Source organism: Manacus vitellinus, unplaced genomic scaffold (genome assembly GCF_001715985.3).
Source record: "Manacus vitellinus isolate BGI_N305 unplaced genomic scaffold, ASM171598v3 scaffold_16_pilon, whole genome shotgun sequence".
NCBI classification, from domain to species: Eukaryota; Metazoa; Chordata; class Aves; order Passeriformes; family Pipridae; genus Manacus; species Manacus vitellinus.
In genome coordinates this window covers 174265-195696 of record NW_021939189.1, presented here as the reverse complement: position 1 = coordinate 195696, position 21432 = coordinate 174265, and the positions used below count along the sequence as shown (strand labels likewise).

Genomic DNA, 21432 nt, shown 5'->3' with positions numbered 1-21432 from the left:
CAAGGTCTATTTGGAAACTCAAAAGCTGTCTTTGCTGTCATGAGCTTCCGAGATGGCTGTGCAACCTGAGTCTTGCAGATAGGAGGTGATAATGGCCAAGTTATGCCCACTTTCTTTTTCTCTAAAACCATCTTAGCATTGTGGCATGGCTGCAGACTTGCAGCAGTTCTGATTCATCAGTTCTTTACTCTGTTATATGGACAACCTGCAACCAAGAAACTTCTGAAAGGCTGATCATTTCTTTGTCACTTTTGAACAAGCTGCTTCTTTGGAAAGCTAATTCTTAACAAGGAAAGAGAATTTTCTTCTGAGTGGTTAGGAAGTATGCCTGGAGTCTGACAGGTATGCTCCCAGCAAGCTGGAAAAATCTAAATAGGAATTGCTGATGCATATTATTTTCATAAAAGGACAATAGCTTTGGCCATGGTGGGTTTTGAATGTATTGTTTCACTTATTTCTGCCTTACCCAGCCCCACTGTGGGATTCAGTGAGCTGTGACAGACTGCCTTGCTTAGACTTGAAGAAACCTCTGGGTATTCTGTGAGTCTGTGTGGATCAATATGGGAATTTCTGAGGTGGCGCACAGTCAAGGAGGTGCATCTGCTTGGAGAACAACTAAGTGCATCAAACTGTTTTTACTGTTTGGATGTGTGAGCACCAGAAGGCCTGTACTCTGGAAAGCAGGTATTACAGCCCTTGGACTACAGCCTTTTCCAGGTTTCAGAGGACTGTCTGTTTTGACAATGGAGAAGACCACTGCTCTTCTGCGCCTTTGTACAGTACTACTTTTTCTTGACAACAAAATTTGAAATGTGAATCCAGCAGATTTCATTTCAGATTCTTGCCTGACTTGCCTTGCTGGGAAGTCTGTGCTGGCCAGTCTTCTGACTGTGAAGCCCTGCAGAGAGAAAGCCTTAAGCAGGAATTGATAGACCTGATCTGTGACACAGACCTCCAGCTGGATACTCAACCCAGCCATCATTCTCCTCTGTAGAACCTTGTAGCTGCAGGCACAGAAGGATTGAGCAGGAGAGACCTGTGGTGCCACACCAGCTTGCACGACCCTTGGAGATTAGGATGTCTGTGTTTCTGTGAGTTTCTCTTAACCTGAGGCCTGTTATGAAGAACAGTGCCTCTTTGCCTGCACAAGTCAAGCTCTTCACGGAATCTTCCTGATTCCTTTCCTGCTTGTTTCTTTAGAAATCTAATTTCTTCTCTCTTTAGGATTTGAAATGTGTTGTCTCTGTGAGAGATAATACAGAACTCACCGGAGCTTGAACTTTTGCTTTAATACTTGTCTCAGCAGCTGTGCTGTGAGGGGCCTCATTCAGGCACTACCTGCTGTTTCTGAGTTTTCTGAAGTTGAATGTACCTCCTGTTGAATGTTGCCTGCCCTTGTCAGTGCCTGGCTGTCCTTATCTCTGGAAAATGGAGTGTCTGTCCAGGTATAACCTCGTATGTGTAGGCATGCAGGAACGGGGAGAAGGACGGAGCTCCTGCAATAGCCCTGCTGCCATACCTGCCAGAATGGTGCCTCTACTGACATTTAAAAAATGCCCTTGAAATCTCTCTTTGGAAAAGGGGTGACTGCAGCTTGTTTTGTCTGTGCTTTGGAGTGTGCCACTTTCTCTGGGCAGCATCAAGTGCATTGTTGTGGATTGTTTGCCATAGTGTGTATGCTCTAGCTTGAGAAGCTCAGGGAAGTTTCAGTGCCTTTCTTTGCTTGCAAGAAGGCTTCAAAATGGGGTAAAATCACTCCAGGCTGTTTGAGCACTGCCAGTGGCATGAAGCCGTATGTTGAGACTCCCAGAGGGAAATCGAGGATGTCTGTTTCTAAACATCTGAAACATCAAATGAAGATGTGAAAATTAAATGCACAGAAAAGATGCAGCACATACAGTAATTTCTAGCAAGTGCAGGTACATTTAAATCCAAATGGCCTTTATGTTCTTTAGGATGTGTGTGTGTGTGTGTGTGTGTGTGTGTGTGTGTGTGTGGTCTCCTGGAGTTCACTGTAGATAATTGCTGTTGTCCATACAGTCATCTTTGTAAATTTTCTTCTGGCTTAAGGGCACTAGCAAAATGCCTCTGTCTGCAGCAGGGAAGCAGAAACACTGGGGTATCCTCAGCTTAATGATTAGTGGCACAGGGTTTCTCAAGATAGAAAGTCCTAAAAGTCTGATGTTCCATTTTTATCTTCCAGTAAATGAGTCACTTGGGTGGGTTTTGTTGCTGTTGTTTGTTTTTAAACCGCGGAAGAGCAATTAAGAGCATCATCCTGGCTTCTGCATGACAAAATTTCGTTTGCATTCTGACAGATTCCAGTTCATGCTGAGTCAACACTCAGCATCAATTTAAGACATAAGGAGGAAATTTTCTAAGGCTTGTGTATCCACGACCCTGCAGGCAAGAGTTCTTTGTCTGTGCTAGTCTGTGCTGTGGAAAGCCACCAGCAGTGTCACCATGCGGGAGCAGCTGCAGTTCAGTGCTGTGAGAATGCTTTCGGTCACCCCGGGAGCAGATGGTCAGCTCAGGCTGAGCTTAGGTGTGAACAGCTCACTGCTCAGGACCTCTGTGTTTTCTCTAAAGAACTCTGGCTAAAGGATCTTTGCAGAGACAGAGCTGGGACCCCAAAAAGCAGTGAGTGGATGTGAGTCAACAGCATGTCCTCATATGAGAAATAAATAACTTGGTTTTATTGCAAGCAAATGAACTGAGTAGAAAGGCAAAAGGGGGGAGGGGCTTTTATTAACCAAAGAGGGGTTCTTTTTCTTCTTTTTAGTTAAAATAGGTATGGCGCAGAGTTGTAAGGTGAATGGTTCTGTCTGAACCTGACACCAGGGAACTTTTGTGGCTGGGAATAGGGGAAAATACAAACAGTAAAGATGTAACTAAACAAAGATCTTTTCTGCCATGCAGCAGCCTATTGTATACAGGGGGACCCCCCGGGACCAGGTCCAGGGGGGTACATCACGATCAATCAAAAAGAAGGGTAATACCCCCTCCCTGGTTGGAGAAATTACCTTTTTAGGTAAAAAGCACCATTTAATGAATATGTAACCGAAAGAACTACAAAAGGCGCAGTTTTCAAACCAGTCATGTGCTTCCAGACCCTAGTGGCTTTGGGACGCCCAGCACGCTGAAATAAAACCTTCCATTACGCTTTTTTTGTCTCACAGGTTTTTGCCATCTTTCTAAATTTGAAGGAGGAATTTTTTCCACACTCACACCAGGGAAGGCTGATGGCATGCTTGGCTGCATCAACTGGAGTACAGCCATCAGGCTGAGGGGTTTGGCTCTTTCCTGCCATTCACCTCTTGTGAGAGGCTGTGCCTGAAGCTCTGCTGTCCTGCCCTGGGCTTCCTGGGCTGTGGAGGGGGTGGGTGTCAGGGTTGTGAGTCCACTAAGGGGCAGTGGAGGTGGATGGGCCTGGAGCACACGATATTGGAGGAGAAGCTAGGAGCAGGGCTTGTTCAGATCAGAACCTGTGGGGAGTGGAGACCTTAATGCTGTTCCACCACCTAAATGGGAGGTTGTAGAGGGGACCGACACAGACTATCCCCAAAGCCTGTACTGGTCAGTTGAGAACCAACAGATGCAAGTTGCAGCAGGAGAAATTCCAGTTAGCTAGGAGGAACCAATTTTTCACCCACCATGAATGTGCCAGATATTGGAGCAGGGGCTGAAAGAGGTTGTGAAATCTCCTTTCTTGGGGGTATTGACAACTTGACTGGACAAACACTAGCAAGATGATCTGAGTTAGTCCTGCTGGAGCATTGGGAAAGAAGCTTCAGGCTCCTTCCAACCAAAATATGATGCAGTATTTTAGAATCAAGAGCTGCTTCCAATGTAGGCAGGATCTCTTTCACAGTAGTAATAGTTGCACTGTTCCAATAAATACTAATAAGCAGTGTGGCAAGTTTTTTTACCTTGAGAGACAAGGTGGAACCAGATCAACCTGCTTGTTTCTGGAAGCTTTTTGTATGTAGGAGTAATGTTGGTTTTAGCAGCTGGTAGTCTCGGTAGAGAAAGCAGCAGCAAGACAGTTTAGCAAAGAATTTACAGCCAATCAGTGGCTGTATCTGGCCCATAATAGGGTTTTGTCTCACTCACAATTGTTTTCCTCAGTCAGTCCAAAGAATCCTTTTTCAAATGCCTGGTGTTCCCTCAATATCACACAAAACCAAGTCAGTCTGCAGAGCGCTGTGCTTCGGCAAAGCCAAAGCCACGGGAATTAGGTTGCTCTCCATTTTGCACGCCACGTTCCTTGACACAGAGTAGGTAAAATTCCATGGTGTGTGCACATCTGGTGCTTTGCGAGGCTTTTTCATGGACCAGGTGGACCTATGCTGGAGCAGCGAGGCATGACTGAGCGGCTGTGCAGTATCAGCTTGTGAAAGCAAGCTCTCTATTCACAGTGTTTTCCTTGCTTTTTCACATGGAATTAATCCACGCTGGCTGATCCACAGATCAATCAGTCCTTTCCTCTCCTTGTGTGTCCTACAGAAAAAGGAGCTTTCCAAAGAGAAAGGGCAGAAGAGCAGAGCAATAAAGCCCAATGACAGGAACATCAGCAGTTTGGCATCCTGACTGCTCTGACATCAGTGTGCAGCTTTGCTGACTGGAGGGAGTAAAGGTGTTTCTCCTAGGTCAGGGCAAGAAAGCCAAACAGAATTAAACTCCTGGATGGAGTTAGGAACTTTCCTGGTGCTGAGCTTTGGGCTACCTGCTGAACATTTGGCACTATGGAATTTAGAACTTTGGAGAACTTTGCCACCCTGTGCTTCCCGGCATCATGTTTTTTCCTGAGATTGCTTGTAAAGTGACCAGTTCATTCTTCATCTTTGGACTAACCCTGCTTTTCTGTAGTTGCATGCAGTGGATATGTTATACTAACACCTTCCCTGCCTTTCCAGGATCACAGTGCACCGGGCTGTTTAGCACCAATGTGCTGGGAGGCTCCTCCAGTGCCCCCAACCTCCAGGACTACGCACGCAGCCATGGCAAAAAGTTTGCCAGCAGCCTGACATACAAAGACGGTATGTGTGTTCCCTGGCAGCAGGGTGGTACTTTGTGGACATTGGTATCTCAGGGTGCTCCTGCGGCACAGACTTGGACTGCTGAAAACAGTGACAGCTGAATGTGTATATTCGCTGCATCTACAGTAATGAATTTACCATATCCCAAGAAATTGTGATGCTTGCTAGGACAGACAGGGACTGACATTGTGAGAGGAGTTTTAGGCTAATGTGTGTTATTGCTGAGGTCTGACTTTGGTCTGACATTTTAATACTACTCGCTGTTGTGAGTGGGGATTTATTGGTCCAGATCTTGAGTAGGTTTGACCCGGTATGGAAATCCAGCAGATCACATCAGCTTGCTTACCTTGGTGATCTTGCTGATGCTAAGTGAAGCTCCTTGCCCTACAGAAGATGGAGCTGTCCCAAAGGCAGAATGATATGCTTGGGCGTGGATGAGATGGACTAGCCTCACTAGAGTGAGGCTGGGCATGCAGCAGAGTGTGAGGTAGCTGTCAGGAAGCAAGGGCAGTATAGCTGAAAGGCTTGAGGTAAGTGGGCTGCTTGTATGAAATACTGCAGAAGGACTGGAAAGTCTGGTTTCTGTGCAGTTGTGCTGAAACTGCCAGAAAGGTCAGAAAGACAATCTGGTGAAGGCACTTGGGCCATTGGGTCTGAGCGTTGCCCGATGCTCATGGGTGCAGGGGCTGCAGCTATGCCCTGTCCTGCCCAGCACTGGTGCCACGCACAGAGAGCAGCAGAAGCTTGTTACCTGCAAGGAAATTGGGACACAGGGAGAGACTGAACTGTCCTGGAGCAATTGGAGGGTGTAATGCACAAGTGCATGTGTCCATTGTGGTCCCGATAGGAAAGGCACTCAGACTCTAATTACTGATTCACATACCGTTTGTTGGGACACTGAGTTGAGGAGCTCCGTGAACAGGGTCTGCACAGCATGCTGTGACCAGGTTGGAAATCCACCTAGTGTTGTACCACTGATCTGAAATGGATGTAAAATCATCTGTCTTAGATATCTCATCTTTTTCCTTTTGGTGTTTTAATCAATACAGAATGTGAGTGCCTTTCTAGTTAGGATCATAACAGACACTAACATTGGTGGATTACAAGGTGGGGAGGTGAGTAGGGCAGTAATTTGGAGAAAACAGGAGGTCGGTTCATTTTAATTTTTGTCCAGTTTTGAGGCAAGGAAAATGACCTAGCAAATCAGAGTGGAAAGATGTCCAATTCTCAGCCCTGTTGGAACCCCATGAGTACCATTATGTACACTGGCTTCCTGTGCTGCTTTTCTTGTGTAAGAAAAAACTGAGCTGGTTCTCACCTCCTCAGGGCACTCCCTGGCATACAGTGGGCTGTGAGTGACAGTGACAGGGAGGGTGACCTGGGAGCAATCTCAGCATCACTGTAGCAGTCTGAGCTGCCCCAGGCATCAAGTGCTGGCTACTCACAGGTCACAGAATAAGCTCATGGTGTTTAGCACAAGACCGGGGTGTGAGTCATAGGGGAGCTGCTGGAAAGGCCAGCAAGGGACCTGGCTGCTGTATTTTCCTAACTCTGCAAGGAGTGGGAGTCCAAGGCAGCACTGATTCTCAGGGAAAAGCATCAGAGACTGCTCTTTGCCCAGCTGGGCACAGAACAGACCTGCTCAGTCCTAGTGCTGGGCTGCCTGTGTCTGTAGGCTGTGTAGCAGAATGTTCCTGCAGCTGGCTACGGGCATTCATGGGCGAGTGTAGTCCTCCTGCATTAGCCTAAATTCAGTGACAGGGTCACTGTGTGCTGAGATGTAGCTGTACCCTCAAGTACCTAAAAGACAGACTTAGTTAACTACCATGTGACTAACACAGCCCAGAATTATTGACTTGATGTTACACCTCTGTTTTCATGTTCCTTGGCATGCCCTGGCACCCTGTGCTGCCAGCGCCTTGCTGCAATAAGGGCAACTGAGGGTAAGGAGCTGGGAGCTTGGAAAAGCAAGTAGGAGGCAGAAGGGCATTTAGCTGCTGGGTAAGGTAGTCTGGAATGTGAAATGAGCCCTTGATTTGCATGTTCCTACTTGAATGAGCACCAGTGAAATGCTGAACAATGGAATTTAAGCCGAACATCACTAGAGCTGGATGCAGTCAGTGACGCAGCAGCTACAGCAGATGCTTGGAGGACATTTGTTTCAGCACCTTTTCCACACTCATTGGGCTGATAATGTTGAAAAGCCTTCAGATTCTGCAGCACATCTTTGCATGAACTCTGATAGTTTTTCATGGCTGTGATGCTTCAAGGTGCAGAGTGTGGCTAATAGCACTTCACCAATGTGAACTTGCCTTGTTCCAGGGAAGTTTCAAGGGCCCTTATTTCTGAAGTCTCTTTTGCTTGGAGCTGGAAGAGGGCTAAGGAGCACTTCAGCAGAAAGTTGTCCCAATCTCAAGCTGAGGGAAGGTGCGTGGATGGTTGTAATTTGAAGTTGTCTTGCTTGAAGACAGGGACCCAGTAAACTGGGCCAGTACCATTTCATTTGATGTACCCTGAAGGCAAGGGGAGGTGTTGGGGTGGGATGGTCATGGTCAGCAGCTGACTGCAGCTCCAGGGCTTGGACACCTCTAAGGGATTGCATGTGTAGGGAAGATTGTTATGCTGTTTGTTGAGTTTAAAGAAAGAAAAAGAGTTTTTAGGGCTGTTATGCTGGTGGATGAAATTGCAGCGTTAGAGTTGGTATAGATACATTATTTGGCCAAGCCAGTGGATGTAGCTAGAGGAGCACAGTGGGGTTGTGGAGCATGAATTGGTACACTGGTGAGGGGGATAGGCATACAGACCTTATGGACTAGAGAGAATGGATGCATGAAACATGAAGGAGAAATAAAAGGATTTTCTAATATTTCCTTAAAGTTCATAAATAGCAGCAAAAGGTATGATTGGCCGGGGTCTCACATTGAATCCCAGATACAGATGGTCTGATCCAGGTCATTCTTTTCCATGATAGCTAAGGAATTTCCAGAGTGGGAAAAAATTAAATTTCCAGCCCTTTTTTTGTTTTAGTGTCCTTATGGAGCCTAATCCGTGTCCTTTAAAGCCCATTGTTTGCACTCCATTAGATGCACAGTATCTGTCCTTGCACTGTCTTTCTGATGTGTGATTTGTATGGGAGAGCTTGGCCTGTCCTGGGACATGGCCAGGAGAAGCCTGAGGACCACTCTGACAGGTGTATCCCAAAACCTCTCCTGTATTGAAATGCTTTCAGCAAAGAACTGTAGAGGCATGTCTTCATGGATCTTCTGTTTCTTCCCTAGTCAGGTGATTTACCTTTAAATTCATAAATAGCTCTGTGTAACTTGCATTAAGAGGATGTTTTGAGCCGTTCCTGTGCCAGAACTCTTCAGTCCCTCTGCAGAATGATGTTTGTTTTCCTTGGGCAGAGGTAAATCCTGAGAACGATCCTCCTGTGGTGCTGCTGCTTGCTTGGTCGCGTGCTCTGGTGGCTGCAAGTATGGCCTGGCTGCATCCTGCACTGGACTGAACCTGGTGTGGTGGGAAGGTGTGAGGTGCTGTCTGTCACTGAGAGTGTGGCTGTGTATTGCCAGGGGAGACCCTGGGCATGGGGAGATGCAGAGTGCGACGAGGCTGAGCAGTTCAGTCAGACCCGCAGGTGGAGTGTCTTAGGTGCTACCGCAGCGCCAGCAGGAGCAGCTGTTGTGGAGGTCAGGAAGGTGAACCTGAAAGGATAGTTGCAAGCATATGAGGGTAGGGGGATCTTTCAAAGCAGGCTGTTAACTGAGATGATCTGTTTTTATTTCCTCAGAGCTCTTGTCTATGCCAGCCGTAAAACGATTTTCTGTGTCATTTGCAAAGCATCCGACTAATGGTACGTTTGCTTCCTTGACTTGACATTCCTTCACACTTCTAACCCCACGCTCATGTTCAGTTCTCTCTGCACATGTTCTGCTCTCAGCCTTCTTGTGGTTTTTTTTGTCTGTGTATCTGGTGTCCAAACATGCTTCACCTTCCCCCATTGTCTCATTGTGACTACTGTGTTCACTCATCCCGTTACTGCTCAGTGGTGCCTCTGCTCTCCCCTGAGGTGTTTGTGTCCTAGGTGAAAAAGCAGAAACTGCGGCTCTGTGAGTGGACTGCTAAAGCAGCTTTTAACTCCACTGCTGACATTAAGGCCTTCTGTCATTCTCCCTTTCAGGGGGGTGGAGGTTGGGGGGAGACTATCGCTGGATTGGAGTGTGATGTCCACTTCATATGCCAGAGCTTCAGCAGCTTTGGTCCTCCATTTCCACACTGCAGATTTACAGGATGAAAACAAGGATAGCCTTAGCCCAGCTGTATGTCACCTGGAAGAGCCCACTGTAGGGTGGGAGAGAAGGAGGTGCCAGCAGCATTCCCTCTGTGCATGGTGTTCCATGTCAGGAGTACTGGTAGCCTCATGGCCTCCTGTTTGCAAACCTGTCTGTTAGGCTGGTTGTGTGGTTCCTCCAGGCACGGTGATGTTGATACAGGTAGGCTCACCTTTCCTGCAGACCTCATCCTAGGAATGGTTTCTCTCCAGAGTTTTTGTCTGCTGTTGGTGGACAGTGCTGGCTCGGGCCTTCCTGAGGTGGGAGGGGATCAGCATCGTGCTGTCACCTTCTTCACCCCATCCTGCCCATGGCTCTGGAAAGGCTTGGTGGAGGACGACTGCCAGTGCTTCTGCTGACTCACTATCTCTGCTCCATGTTGCTTCTAACCTGACACTCAAAAGTGGGAGTCTGTGAGGTTACAGACCGCTAGCTCTGTGCAGCAGGTGCCTTGAACTAGTGTTTGCTCTCCAAATCTTGCACAGATACTTTTATAAAGGTTTCGCAGCATGGCTCCTCCCCTCATGCCTCCTGCTGTTGAGACAAGTTGGAACCAAAGCAGATCACTGAACGACACCAAGTGAAGTATTTTTGCCCTACGTGATCAAGGCAGCTTCTGCAATCTTGTTGCGAATATGAAGACATCCTGTTTAGTGTGATCTGGAAGATGAATGAAATTCAGAAGACTGTTTTGGGAAGGATGAAAGGGGAAAGGGCAGCTCACTGTGGTTCTACTGTTTCAGATAACTGGAGGGAATCTGTTCTCTGTGTTTGCTTGGTTTTGCTTTTCCCAAAAGAGTGGCCAAAAAACTGCTCTGTTTGTCTGTATGTCTGGACACCATCTGAGCTCACACAGTGTATGTCAGCAGGGTGTGTTGTTTTATCTTGCCTGCAAAGCTTGCACCCAGCTCCAGACTTTCCTAAGCCACGCTGCAAAACAGTTGCCCATGCTCCAAATACAACAGTGTGAAACTGGGCATCAGGTTTCTCTCAAAAACCCAACAAATATTTCCAATTGAAAAGTGCTCCTTAATCAAGAAAACAAAGATGAGGTCCAGCAAGAACGAGCTTGAAGTCAGGGATATTTGGTGTAGGCTTGGCACTGCTTTGAGCAGGAAGGATGTTTAACCCCATGAACCACTTACCTGAGGATGCAAAAATTGTTCCCAGCTCTGAGTCTGGATTTTGTTTCTGGAGAGCTGCCTCTGTGTGGTGAAATGGGACGGGTGAACCACGGCGGTGGCCAAGCACAGCATCAGGCCAGATGGTTTATGTCCTGGTCACATGAGTCTTGGGCATATGATGCGAGTCCTGAGGCTGTGCATGTGGAGGAGAAGACATGCCTGCATGATGGTGTCTTGTCTGCCATGCAAGGATATCACAGAAGCTTGCACAGGGCTGTTCTCAGAGTCTAGAGGGAAGGTCAGTGCTTCTGTGGACCCCTCTGTTCTTTCACGCTCTCAGCACTGTGCTCTCAGCCAGACCTTGCTGTCCCTCGTGTCCCTTGCACAGCCTCTGCTCATTTGATGCTGGACCATTTGCTCTCTGTCCCACGTGCTGAGATGCCTGGCAGCACTTGAATGCAGGACTCGAATGCTCTGTTGGCAGTTTGGATTTCTCATCTCAGCTGCGGGAGGGCAAGTGTGGGCCTGAGCCTGATCTTCTTATCTAGCCAAACCTGAAGTGTATTGGACTTGGAATGTGTCCTAAAATTTATTCACTTGTCAGACTTTCACTTCCAAAGATGAAGCCTCGCTGTTCAGGTGCTGCCCTGTGCTGCAGCCAGGTGAAGGCTGAGCCAGGAGGGAGGCTGGCCTGCCCCGCTGTCACTGGGGGGACACAGCTGTAAGGGCATTCCTGACCTGCTCACTGCGGGAGGGATTGGGCTTACTGTGTGGTGTGGGTCCTTCTCACCCAGCAGCCCTGGTGCTGACAGATCCATCCCCACATCTCCACAGCTTCTCTGTCCCCAGCTGCACCTGCCCCTCTCCTCTCACTCTCTATGGCCCCTTTCCTCCAGATGTGTTGGAGCACCAGCATGTTGCCCAGTTGCTGCGCCGTTTTTCCTCTGACTGTGCCACGAGCCGGACCATCTCCCTGGATGCCACCCTAGCCCATCACCTGCAGCAGTGCTCCTACCACCTGCGCCTCTTCAGGAGCTGGCTGATCTCAGGGCAGGATGACTTGGAGTGTCTTTACGGTACTGCACGCTGCAGCTGCCTCCGTCCCATGCTCTTGTAGCTGAGCAGGGACCACTGTCTGCTTGAGAATGCAGAGTATGCTTTGCTTCTAAAAAGGAAAGCGTCTCCCTCACTGCATCCCAAGGTCTCTAGGCTGCTGCTGCAGCAAGCTATGTGTGCTGTTGTACCAGCAGTGTTGGAGCCTTAGGCAGGAACCTTTCCATATGGAGCCAGTGCTGTTTCACACAGAGCCCATGCTCCTGTGTAGCTGTAACCGCTCTTTCCATCTTTGGCAATTGTTGCCTCCTTCCTTTAGCCAGGGTAAGCCATTAAGTTCCCTTCAGGGTAGGTGCTAAGCTCCTACCAACGGGATGCCTGGCTGGCAGGATGCTCCATGCAGGTCTTGGTGGGATGCCATGGGCTGCCCCCTTAGTAACGGAGGAACTAAAGTGAGTAGTGAGAGTATGGGAAGAAGAAGTTAAGTAGATGCTGCAGCTGGCCACATGCTGAGTGAACTTGCTGTGGAAATTCTGGGGCAGTGAGTGCTTGTGGGTGTGTTGTTTCTAGAGAAACTGAGACAGGGTAGAGCTGAGCTTCTGTGGCTGCACTGCATGGCATCTGTCCTGCCTCTTAGGGCCTCTCAGTGTGTCATGTCTCTGATAGGAAGAGATAGACGACTTGAGCATTAAATCCACATGTTATAAATCAAAGCTTGCTGCTGTTTCTCCGGTGTTTTTTGACCTCTGGCACGGATTGGAAGTCTGGTGCATGGAGGCCTTGGTGCTTCTTCCACCACACAGGTGGAAGGATTGCTGCTCCCGGAGTGGGGCAGTGAGCTGGGATTGACTGCTGAGGTTTAGCTGCACCATAGAAGCTGCTCAGAGCATGTGGCTTGCTGAGCTGTGTGGTGTGATGCATGGACCCCCTTTTCCATTCAGACCCACAGGTGGAAGAGGCACAGACAGTTCAGCCTTCTGTGTAGTGAAGCAGCTGGACTTTACAGAGCTGGGAAGATTAGAATTTTTCTTACACAGACTGTTTTAACTTGAGAGAGCCCTTTCTGTCAAGCAGGCAATTTTGAGACAGCAATTGCTTTTCATGTGTAATTAGGGCAATCCTTGGTCTCCTGGCAAAGAGGAGCAGTAATTGCTTCAGGAGAAGAGATGCTGGATCACAGCAGACTGCTCCAGAGCCAGGGCTGAGCTTCCCCTGCTGCAGGTCTCGGCCGTATGCTGTGAGCTCAGGTGGGGAGAGGAAATGAGCTCAGTGCTTTGGGCAGCAACACCCCGAATGCTGCAGCAGGGTGCTGGGAGGTGCAGCCTGGCCTAATGCAGCCAGACACAGGACTTACATACTCCTGACGTACCCAGCACAGCAGCCCTCCTGGGTGGAAATCAAATCTCTGCCATCAGGGAGTTCATTCTTGCGGTTTTCTCAGTGTTTCGTCAAGCCCACGGTTCATTGGAGTGTTTGGAATTCCTGCTGAGGCCCTTCTCTGAGCAGACATTTCCTCCTTGTGAAAACTGCATTCTCCTGTCCTCTCTTTCTTGGCTTTCCACTGTGCTTCCATCCACGCAAAGAAAACATGAATTAGATAGAATCAATGAGTCAAAAGTATGCAGTTGGCATCTGTAGTTGGAAAGATCAGTAATGTCTGGGAACCTGTGTAGCCATAGCTAGGAAAAAGAATAGTGTGAAGTAAGTTCCCATTGGCAAGGAATTACCCTGGTACTGAAACCAAAGGTCAGCTATGGAGAAACAGAGTGGCCCTGGGATGATGAGCAGGTGATGTCCAGTGTAAATAAATTTAAATGACAAGGAGAAACAGCCCCAAACTCCTCTATAAAATAGGGGGCTCTGATCTGACCATCACCACTTGGAACAATGTGAAAAAGGTAGAAATTTGCAATCTGGGAAGGATGTTTGTAATAGTGGTCATAGTGGCCTGAGGGGAGTGGTGGGGATCCACAGATTCATGGAGTTCCAGGAGCAAGGAGGTTTCTAATGAAGTGAGTTGAGGCACTTCGGCCAGAAGTGTTTTGTTAAACAGTCCTTACCATGGTATCTGGGGGCATTGAGAGCTTAACAGAGTTCAAGGGGAGGCTGGAGAATATGGAAGAGACACATCATGTCCAGAGCAGTTCTGAGCTATGGGTCACTGGTGTTTGGGACACTGCTTGGGGAAGAGTCATGTGTGCTGTCTAGACTTGTACCCCTTCATTCGAACCACTTCTGGCATTGTGGACAGAGGGATGCTGAGCTAGGATAGACCTTCAGGCCGACTGATGGCTTAAATTTATGCTGGCTAGCAAAAGTCCTTGTTCATGTACATACCGTGTGTGCATATATAAACATATACCGACATACATGTGGCATGTTGGAGTTGTCCCAGCAAAATAGAGCTGGACTGACCATGCATGTCAGAGAGGAGCCTGAGAGCTTTCATCTGTGCTAAGACTGGACAAGTTCTTCTTCATTGCACAAGAGCTGGCATGCAGAGCTTTGGAGTACAGACCTTTTGGGGATGTACCATGTGCCCTTGGTCTGCCTTGTTGCTTCCAAGGTCTCCAGCAGACAGGGAAAGGCACCCTCTCACTCCAGTGTAGAGTTCTCAACTGGAGACCTGAGTAGTTACTACTCAGCAACTCTGCTAATCAAACTGTAATAATGTCTAGTAATGACTTTTTTGAGGCCATCTGCTGAGAGGTAGCTGTTCGCAAGAATTTTGTGTGTTCCTACTGCCTGCTGGAGTCTCCTAGAAATCTGGGATTCTCTGATTTAGCTGGATGATATGAGACAGGTGCAGGTCTCTGTTTGCTTTATGTGGTGTAGTGTGCTAGATGATCTCTGCCAAAGGGTCCTTGTACCCAAATCACCTTCTTAATACTCTTATGAAGTGTGTGTCAGTATGAGGCAGCTCTAAAAGTCTTATTCTAAGGGGAGAGTCACTCCTTCCTTGAACATCTGGAATTCTTCCTAACCCAGGGTTACACCAAGTAAACTCTCTGCCTGTGCAGTAGAGTGTGCACATGCTGAGGACATGAAGCACAGGGGAGAAGAGCTCAGACTGGAACATGGTTAACTCAGCTGTAAAGTGCGTGGGTCTTCAGCATTGGCATCAGAGTGCCTGGGAGAGTCAAAACAGGCCTTGTGACTCTCTGCCTGGGTCATACCTCTGCTCTCACCTTCAGAGCAGCTCTTCAGTCAGTACTGTTCCCACTGCAGCTGCATCAGGATGCTGCTGCACTATGATTCAGAGGGGAGATTCCCCCATAGCTGCTCCTCCACATCAAACACACTCTTCTTGGACAGCCAAAATAACACATACTTGGCAGACTTTTCTGCCTCGTGTATCTCGAGGTTTTTCCTGTAACCAAATCTTGCTTTCTTTAACAGATGATTTCTTCCTATTACTGAACAAAGCTTTGGGAGACATAACTATGGTGTACTGTACTCCTTGCCCAGAGAAGATGACTGTTGACTTTGGGGTTCATTTTTAGCTACTCAGCTCTGCAGACCCCTGGCACATGCCTCTGCCTGTGGGGCAAGCCCAACTTCGGAGGACACAAATTGCCCTGTGTGTCCCTAACACAGCTGGTGTACTCAAACCTGAATGAAATGAAAAATGAAACTTCTTCCTCTGTGGGCTGTTGTTGGACGTTGGTACAAAATGGGTGGAATTCCGTCCAATTTCTCATGCCATTGTCTACATTGCAGACACCTGCCCTGCAGGCCCCAGGAAAAGAGTTTGGGGGAGCATCTGCAGTAGCCACGTAGACAGCACAGGGTGGCTGTCAGTCTGGGACAGTTCCTGTGGCTTGCTCTCACATTTTATTTTTGTTGCCCATTCCCAAAGGTGTTGATTCTTTGCTATGTGTGTGTGGTGCAGCAGTGGTCAGAGGCTTCACCGGGGACACATAAGGATTGCAGTCTGTAGCGGTGGCTGCTGCCTTTGCTGTGCTGTGGTGGCATGAAGCCACTGGTGGTCTCTCCCCAGCAGCTCAGCAGGTCCGAGGAGGTAAGCAGGGAAGTGGGCTGCCATACACTAAGGAGAGGGGCTCTTTGAACACAGTAGTCGTCCATCTTGGAAAGGGAAACTTTGGCTGTTTTCTCTGCTTGCTCGAGAGTGGTTCAGTGCCACAGCGCTGAGCAGAGCTGTGCAAGAGGCACCTGACACTTTGGGGGTACAGGTGTATCATTTCACATCAGCTGTGTGTCAGTGTCTAATGTTTCCTCTAACGCTGGACCTTTGATTTCCTCATCTTATTAAAGGGGCGCCCAAGCACTCAGAGCCCCATGGGTGTCTGCAGTGTATCTTGTAACAACGTTGCTTTGCCCTATGTTATATTCAAACTTCTTCCCTTTTTTTGAGACCCCAACACCTGAGCCAACTTGGCTCCTCTCAAACCAGATTCTGTTGTGAAATGAGAGTAGTCTCATACGGGACTCCTCCACAACCATCTCCCATGACCGTTTAAGTTTTGCCCTCACCCTTTTTCTTTAACTCTGTCTCCCAGGAGGCCTATGAGAAAATAATGAACATACATTCTTCCTTACTCAGCACTTCCACTCTCAAGACTTCTCATCAACAAACAGAAGAATGTGATCTTTTTCTTGTGTCTTACATTTCCTCATCCTAACCAAGGATTTGTTATCCTGCCTATCTTGAATTATGTTGTTAGGCATGGGTAACCTTGTGGACTCTGAAGGGGTTTTTATCTCCACCAGTTGCTATGTCAGTGAACATCTCCACTGGCTCATGCTCCTTGCCTCTTGCAGGACTGGGTTAGGTGAGGGGATTGAACAGTCTGTTCTGGAGGTAACTGGAACTGACTGCACTTTGCAAACAGGTACTCCAGGGCTTCTCCTGAGGGGCAACCAAGCTGCAGGGGTCAGTTCTAGCCTGTCAGTGTGCTGGACAGCAATTGTGGCACAGATTGCATCAAAAACTCTTTAACTTTTTGCATTTAAAAATATTTTGCCTTCTTTGTAGAAACAAACGCAATTCCTTCCCAGGGTCTTTTTGAGCTCCTTGGAGGGAACTGTGGAGTCACAGAATGGGAAGCCCAAGCTTGAAGAGTTGAGAGGCCTTTAAACTCGAGAGGCGCAGAGCAGGAGGAGGCCTCATTCCATACATGTGTTGGTATATGTTTTTTCCTTGCTCCTCTGACAGTTCAGGTTGGTTTGGTTCCACAAGGCATTTCCAGGAAGCTGGGATGAAGAGGAAGATACTTTGCTGTAACACTCTGCTGGCTTGAGCAGCAAAGGATTTACTGTGAATGGTTGTGTTGCAGCTCAGCTCTGAGCAAGTGTTTGTTACACGCCGAGGTGCCTATTTCTGCTTGTTCTGGGTTTGCTGGCAGCAAAGTCTGCTTAAGGGGACAAATAATTCATTGCCCATCCCCTCCTTGGGACACAACCTGTCAGGGGTGCACAGGGGGCTGCTGTGAGAGGGAGGTGCCGCAGCAAACACTTCCTGCAGTGGGGAGGGGGGGCTGCGCCAGGCAGGGGGTCACCAGCAGTGGGACCCCTTTAATGGAAATTTTGTCAGCATCACTCGGTTTCTGTTTGGCTTCCGTAAGTGTGGGCACTGTGCCTAGCTCTCTGTGGGCACTGTGCCAAGCTCTCCATCATGACCATGTGTTACAGCAGAAGGGTCACAGGTGCCGCAGCAAACACGGCAGCCGCCAGACACATTTCCTCCTCTCCCCTCCCTGTGTGCCCAGGCGCTTGCTTTCAGGTCTGTTATTGCATGGGATTGCCTCATGGTGATTTTCTTGGCCTAGAAGAGGTGACCTGAGGCCTGAGTGTGCCTGTTGTTTGATACCCAGAGTGCCCAGCTCCTTCAGCCATGAGTGCTCCTGCATGGATTTACCTTGCTGTTTGCTCTACTCATTTTCCGATTGGATGTCTTTCTAGGTTTTGAAGGCTGTTCCATGGTTCCCACCATTTATCCCCTGGAGACCCTGCACAACTCCCTCTCTTTGCGACAGGTCAACGAGTTCCTGACAGCTGTGTGCAGGAGTTGCAGCGAATCGCATGTCCAGTCCACTGCAGGTACTGGTCAGGTGGGCTTGTCTCTGGAGAGGCAAGGAGCACTCCTGGTCTTTTACATTCTGGGGACAGATCAGCCTGATAGGACTGGAGATAAGTGCAGTCTCCGGAACCTGTTCCAGAGTGCTCTAGCCCAGGGGTGAGCCATGGGACCCAGCTCAGAGCCATCTTAGGCCACTTACGTGGGAGAAGAGTAATCAGTCAGGTCTGTCTGTAGCTGGTGACTACAGTGATGTGGATACAAACTCCAGCTTGGGAAATATTCCCAGGAGCTGACGGGCAGGCATGGCTCTGATTTGACTAGTCTTGAGCTCTTCCTGGAGTACCTGATCATGGATGCTGGGCTATGAGCTGTTCCTTTATGTCTGTCTGAATATTACTGATTGTGTATTCTTTTTCTTAAAGCTTTATTTGATTCAATGATTGGTAGCCAGATACCAGGAGACCCCTTTATGTCCCAGCGAATCCTGACATCATCCTCTTTGCCGTTGCGCCAGCGTTCAGATAAGCCCCCTTGGTGTGAGTGTGCTACCTTCTTGATTGGGGTGAATGTGGTGGGGAGGGAGGGAAGTTTGTGAAGGTTAGGGAACTGATCTGGCTGAAAACAGTTGTTTAATCCTCCTCCTTTATTGGATTAGATATAATCTAGATCTGTTCTCTAGTTTTGCTCATTGTGCAATATAAGGCAAGGATAAGCATTAGTAGAGAATCAGTGTTTCTTTCTCCAGCGTTGACTCTTGCTCAACATTCAGGAATTGTGTGTCAGGAACCAGGAGGAGCAAGGTGAAGCTGAGACTGATCCATAATAGTAGTCCATAATAGGGAGAGAATGAAAGAAAATGGTTTTGTTTTCAAAGCCATCACACTTCACATTTTGCTCTGTGACAACAGAATCCACTCTTGGTTGTATGCCACTGGATTACAGGATGGAACTGACCTGTGTGTGATTGAGTTTTCATCAGCTAAGCTGCCAGAAACACCCCAAGACCAGTTGCAAGCCCCTGCCAGGTCGCCTGGCATGTAGACAGCCATCACGTGTTGGTTGTAGAATTGCAGGACTGTGACAGTTTGGGTGGGGAAATATCAGCTACATGTTTAAGATTTTTCTTCCTCTTTGCAGACAGCAGTGGCCCCTCCAGTACTGTCTCCAGTGCAGGCCCGTCCTCTCCAACTTCTGTGGACAACTGTGCTCATTTCAGCTTCACTGAGAAACTTTCCATCAGCCCCCCAAAAAGTGAGGAGCAACTGAGTAGACAGTCCCCTGAGCAGGAAGAGAGTCAGCCTCCAGGCAGAGGGCTTGACACGGAGGGGGGGAGGTTTGGGCTGTCAGCGGCAGAGCCAAGAGTTTCAGAGACCCTGACCTGGAATAAAGGCCCAGAGCCAGGCAGGCTCTGCAAGAAGGAGTTGGCAGAGGAGGACACTAACCCAGAGGAGAAGAACATGGGGGAGCTGGATGAAGAATCATCTGGGGAAATGTTAGATCCAAGTAACACAGGAAACCCAAAGTGTGGTGCAGGGTCTGACCTGAGGCTGGTTGGGGAGCGAGTGAAGCCAGGTGAGGGGTGTGTTGGAGGAATGACTGGCCTGGATCAGTCTGGGCTGTCCAAAGAGATCCTGGTGCCCTGTGAAGAGGAGCTGCTGGGAGAGGTGTTGGATCCAGAGCATATGGGCAAGGAGCTGCTGGGGGACAGTGCTCTGTCTGACCAGCTTCTCTCTGGTCACCTGTGCCAGGTGCAGGCACTGCCTCCTGAGAAAAGCATGGAGGAACTGCGGCTGCTGTGTCAGGAGGACCAGCAGAATTAGTGGCTCGCTAGACAGCACACTGCAAGCACTTCTAACCTGGAGGTAACCCAGTTTCCTGCACAGCACCTCATGCAGCTGGTGGTCCATAGCACAGAAGAAGCCATGTCCCAAGGCCACAGGACTCTGGAGTGTGGAAGGATCTGCTTTGCTCCTCCACAAGCCAGCTCTTTGCCATTCAGCAAGAATGTTTGCCTCGTTAAATGAACAGCAAATGCAGTCTTGGTATTGGCATGGCACCTCTATGGAGTGGGGACATGGCACTGCACTGGTGTCCCAAGGTCTGTGTGCTCGCTGGGACAGCAGCATTAGAGGACTGGTACAGCCAAGGCTTTTGGGGTGGTAAGTCCGAGGGACGAGATACTCCCTTGAGACTTTTTGGCCCATAGCCTTCAGAAAAAGGCATTTTGGGCCCAAATTAATTGGATCTGTCACAACCACCAACCTCCTCTCTGTTTCTTCTTTCCTCCTCTCTCAATTCCCACTGCTGGCCACCAAAACCAGGTCCAGAGGGTCAAAGGCAGGAAGACTAGGAGAAGCAAAAAGCGTTCTGAATGTGGGAAGGAGGGTAGTGAGGGCATCGAGTTCAAGACTGCCACTCCCAAGCAAACATCTCTTTGGCGTGGCCTTGGATGTTTTCCTGCTGGGCTGGGGCAGGCAGGAGCGTGGGGATCCAACCTGAGAGAGGTATGCAAGGAGGATGCACACGGGTTTTTTTTCTCGTCCCCAAGGGTCAGGCAGGGTACAGCTCTGAAGTCTTGGTGACAGAAATTAAAAGAAACTGCTCTTTGAACAATTCAGGACTATTAGAAACCAATAAGGAGAAATCTTTATTATATATAAAATGAGAAGTATTTAATACATATTTATGTAAATGCCTTGTGAGCACAAGCCTGAAGGCAAGATTGATACGGGTGTCCCTGCCGCATCCCGAGTGCCGGCCAGGGCTGTGCTTCCTACTCCTCCTATATTTATGGACAAGTCTGCGTGTCTGTCTGTAGCTAGAATATGTGTTTTTGTGAAGCTGTGCCCAAAGATCTCTATGCTGTGTTGTGATGACATGTTCACAGTAAATCTATGCTGTGGGTCCAGCGTCTCTCTGTCTCTGATGGCAGCAGTGTGTGTGTGCCAGTATTTGCAGGTGCAGCCCTGCTTATGTCCACTGTTCTGGGACAAGTGTGGCTGAAGTCACACCCAGAGTGCGTGAGTGCACAGGCTCAAGGCCAGGTACCTTTTTTTCTACATGGAAGAACTGGTCATACTGGGGAGGATGTCCTGGCTTTCCAAGTCCCAGGGTGGTTTGTGACAGAATGAAGACACTGGGACAGTGTGTTTGGCCCCTTTCACTTAGTCCACATCTTCCAGTCACTTCAAGTACATCCTGGGTGCTGTGTCTTCTTCCTCATGCCCAATAATCCTGAGCTGCCAGTTCGGGCAGGTAAGCAGGATCACGTTTGTTTGCACTGGGAATGTAGCAGTCGTGCAGCTGCCCGGAGTGCAGCACTGTGCTGAGGGCAACCTGGCCCCCCTCACACCAGGCTGTGCCAGCCTGAGGAGGTGAAGGGCCTGCCCTGCCCTCTGCTCTCCATGTGTTACAGTCCTGCATGAACAGAGACCTTGGCCAGGGGGCTGCAGCTGGCCCCGGCCCCAGCGCAGGCTGAGGGACCACACGAGATGCCCCTTGGGCACTGCCCACAGCCCCCACCCCACACCGCATGGCATCTGCTGCCACCAGCATTGCTCCAACAGCCAGGTCTCTGCTGGGCACCAGCTGCATCTCCTGCCAGGACCTGCGTGTTTCTGCCAGGGCCAGCGCCTGGGGTCACCCCGATGGACCCGGCAGCACCTGCCACAGGGTGTCATTGCTGAGAGGGGCCCGGAGCAGGACCCTGTAGGGGGGGGGCCTGGCTCTCAGGTGCTGACCCCACACAGCCGGATGCTTGTCACTGCACACCTTTGGGAAATGCATTGCGGTCACAGCACCTCGGTTACCAGGAGCATGGCCAAAGCCAGTGCTCGTTTACCTGGAGT

At 49.1% G+C, this 21432-nt stretch overlaps 1 protein-coding gene across 8 annotated transcripts in view; it reads left to right on the top strand.

Moving 5' to 3' along the window:
• PPIP5K1 (diphosphoinositol pentakisphosphate kinase 1) overlaps window positions 1-20490 on the top strand; it is a 42110-nt gene extending 21620 nt beyond the window's left edge. For 2 of the 8 annotated variants that reach the window (XM_018069566.2, XM_018069565.2), the window contains exons 26-32: window positions 4917-5039; window positions 7362-7466; window positions 8827-8889; window positions 11388-11567; window positions 17467-17604; window positions 18007-18120; window positions 18722-20490. In XM_018069566.2, coding sequence (XP_017925055.1) covers window positions 4917-5039; window positions 7362-7466; window positions 8827-8889; window positions 11388-11567; window positions 17467-17604; window positions 18007-18120; window positions 18722-19404 — 1406 coding nt within the window. In that variant the 3' untranslated portion in view covers window positions 19405-20490. The remainder of the gene's footprint in view (window positions 1-4916; window positions 5040-7361; window positions 7467-8826; window positions 8890-11387; window positions 11568-17466; window positions 17605-18006; window positions 18121-18721) is intronic. The other 6 variants (XM_018069572.2, XM_018069569.2, XM_018069568.2 and 3 more) reach the window with 5 other exon arrangements.
• The last annotated feature ends 942 nt before the right edge of the window (window positions 20491-21432 follow it).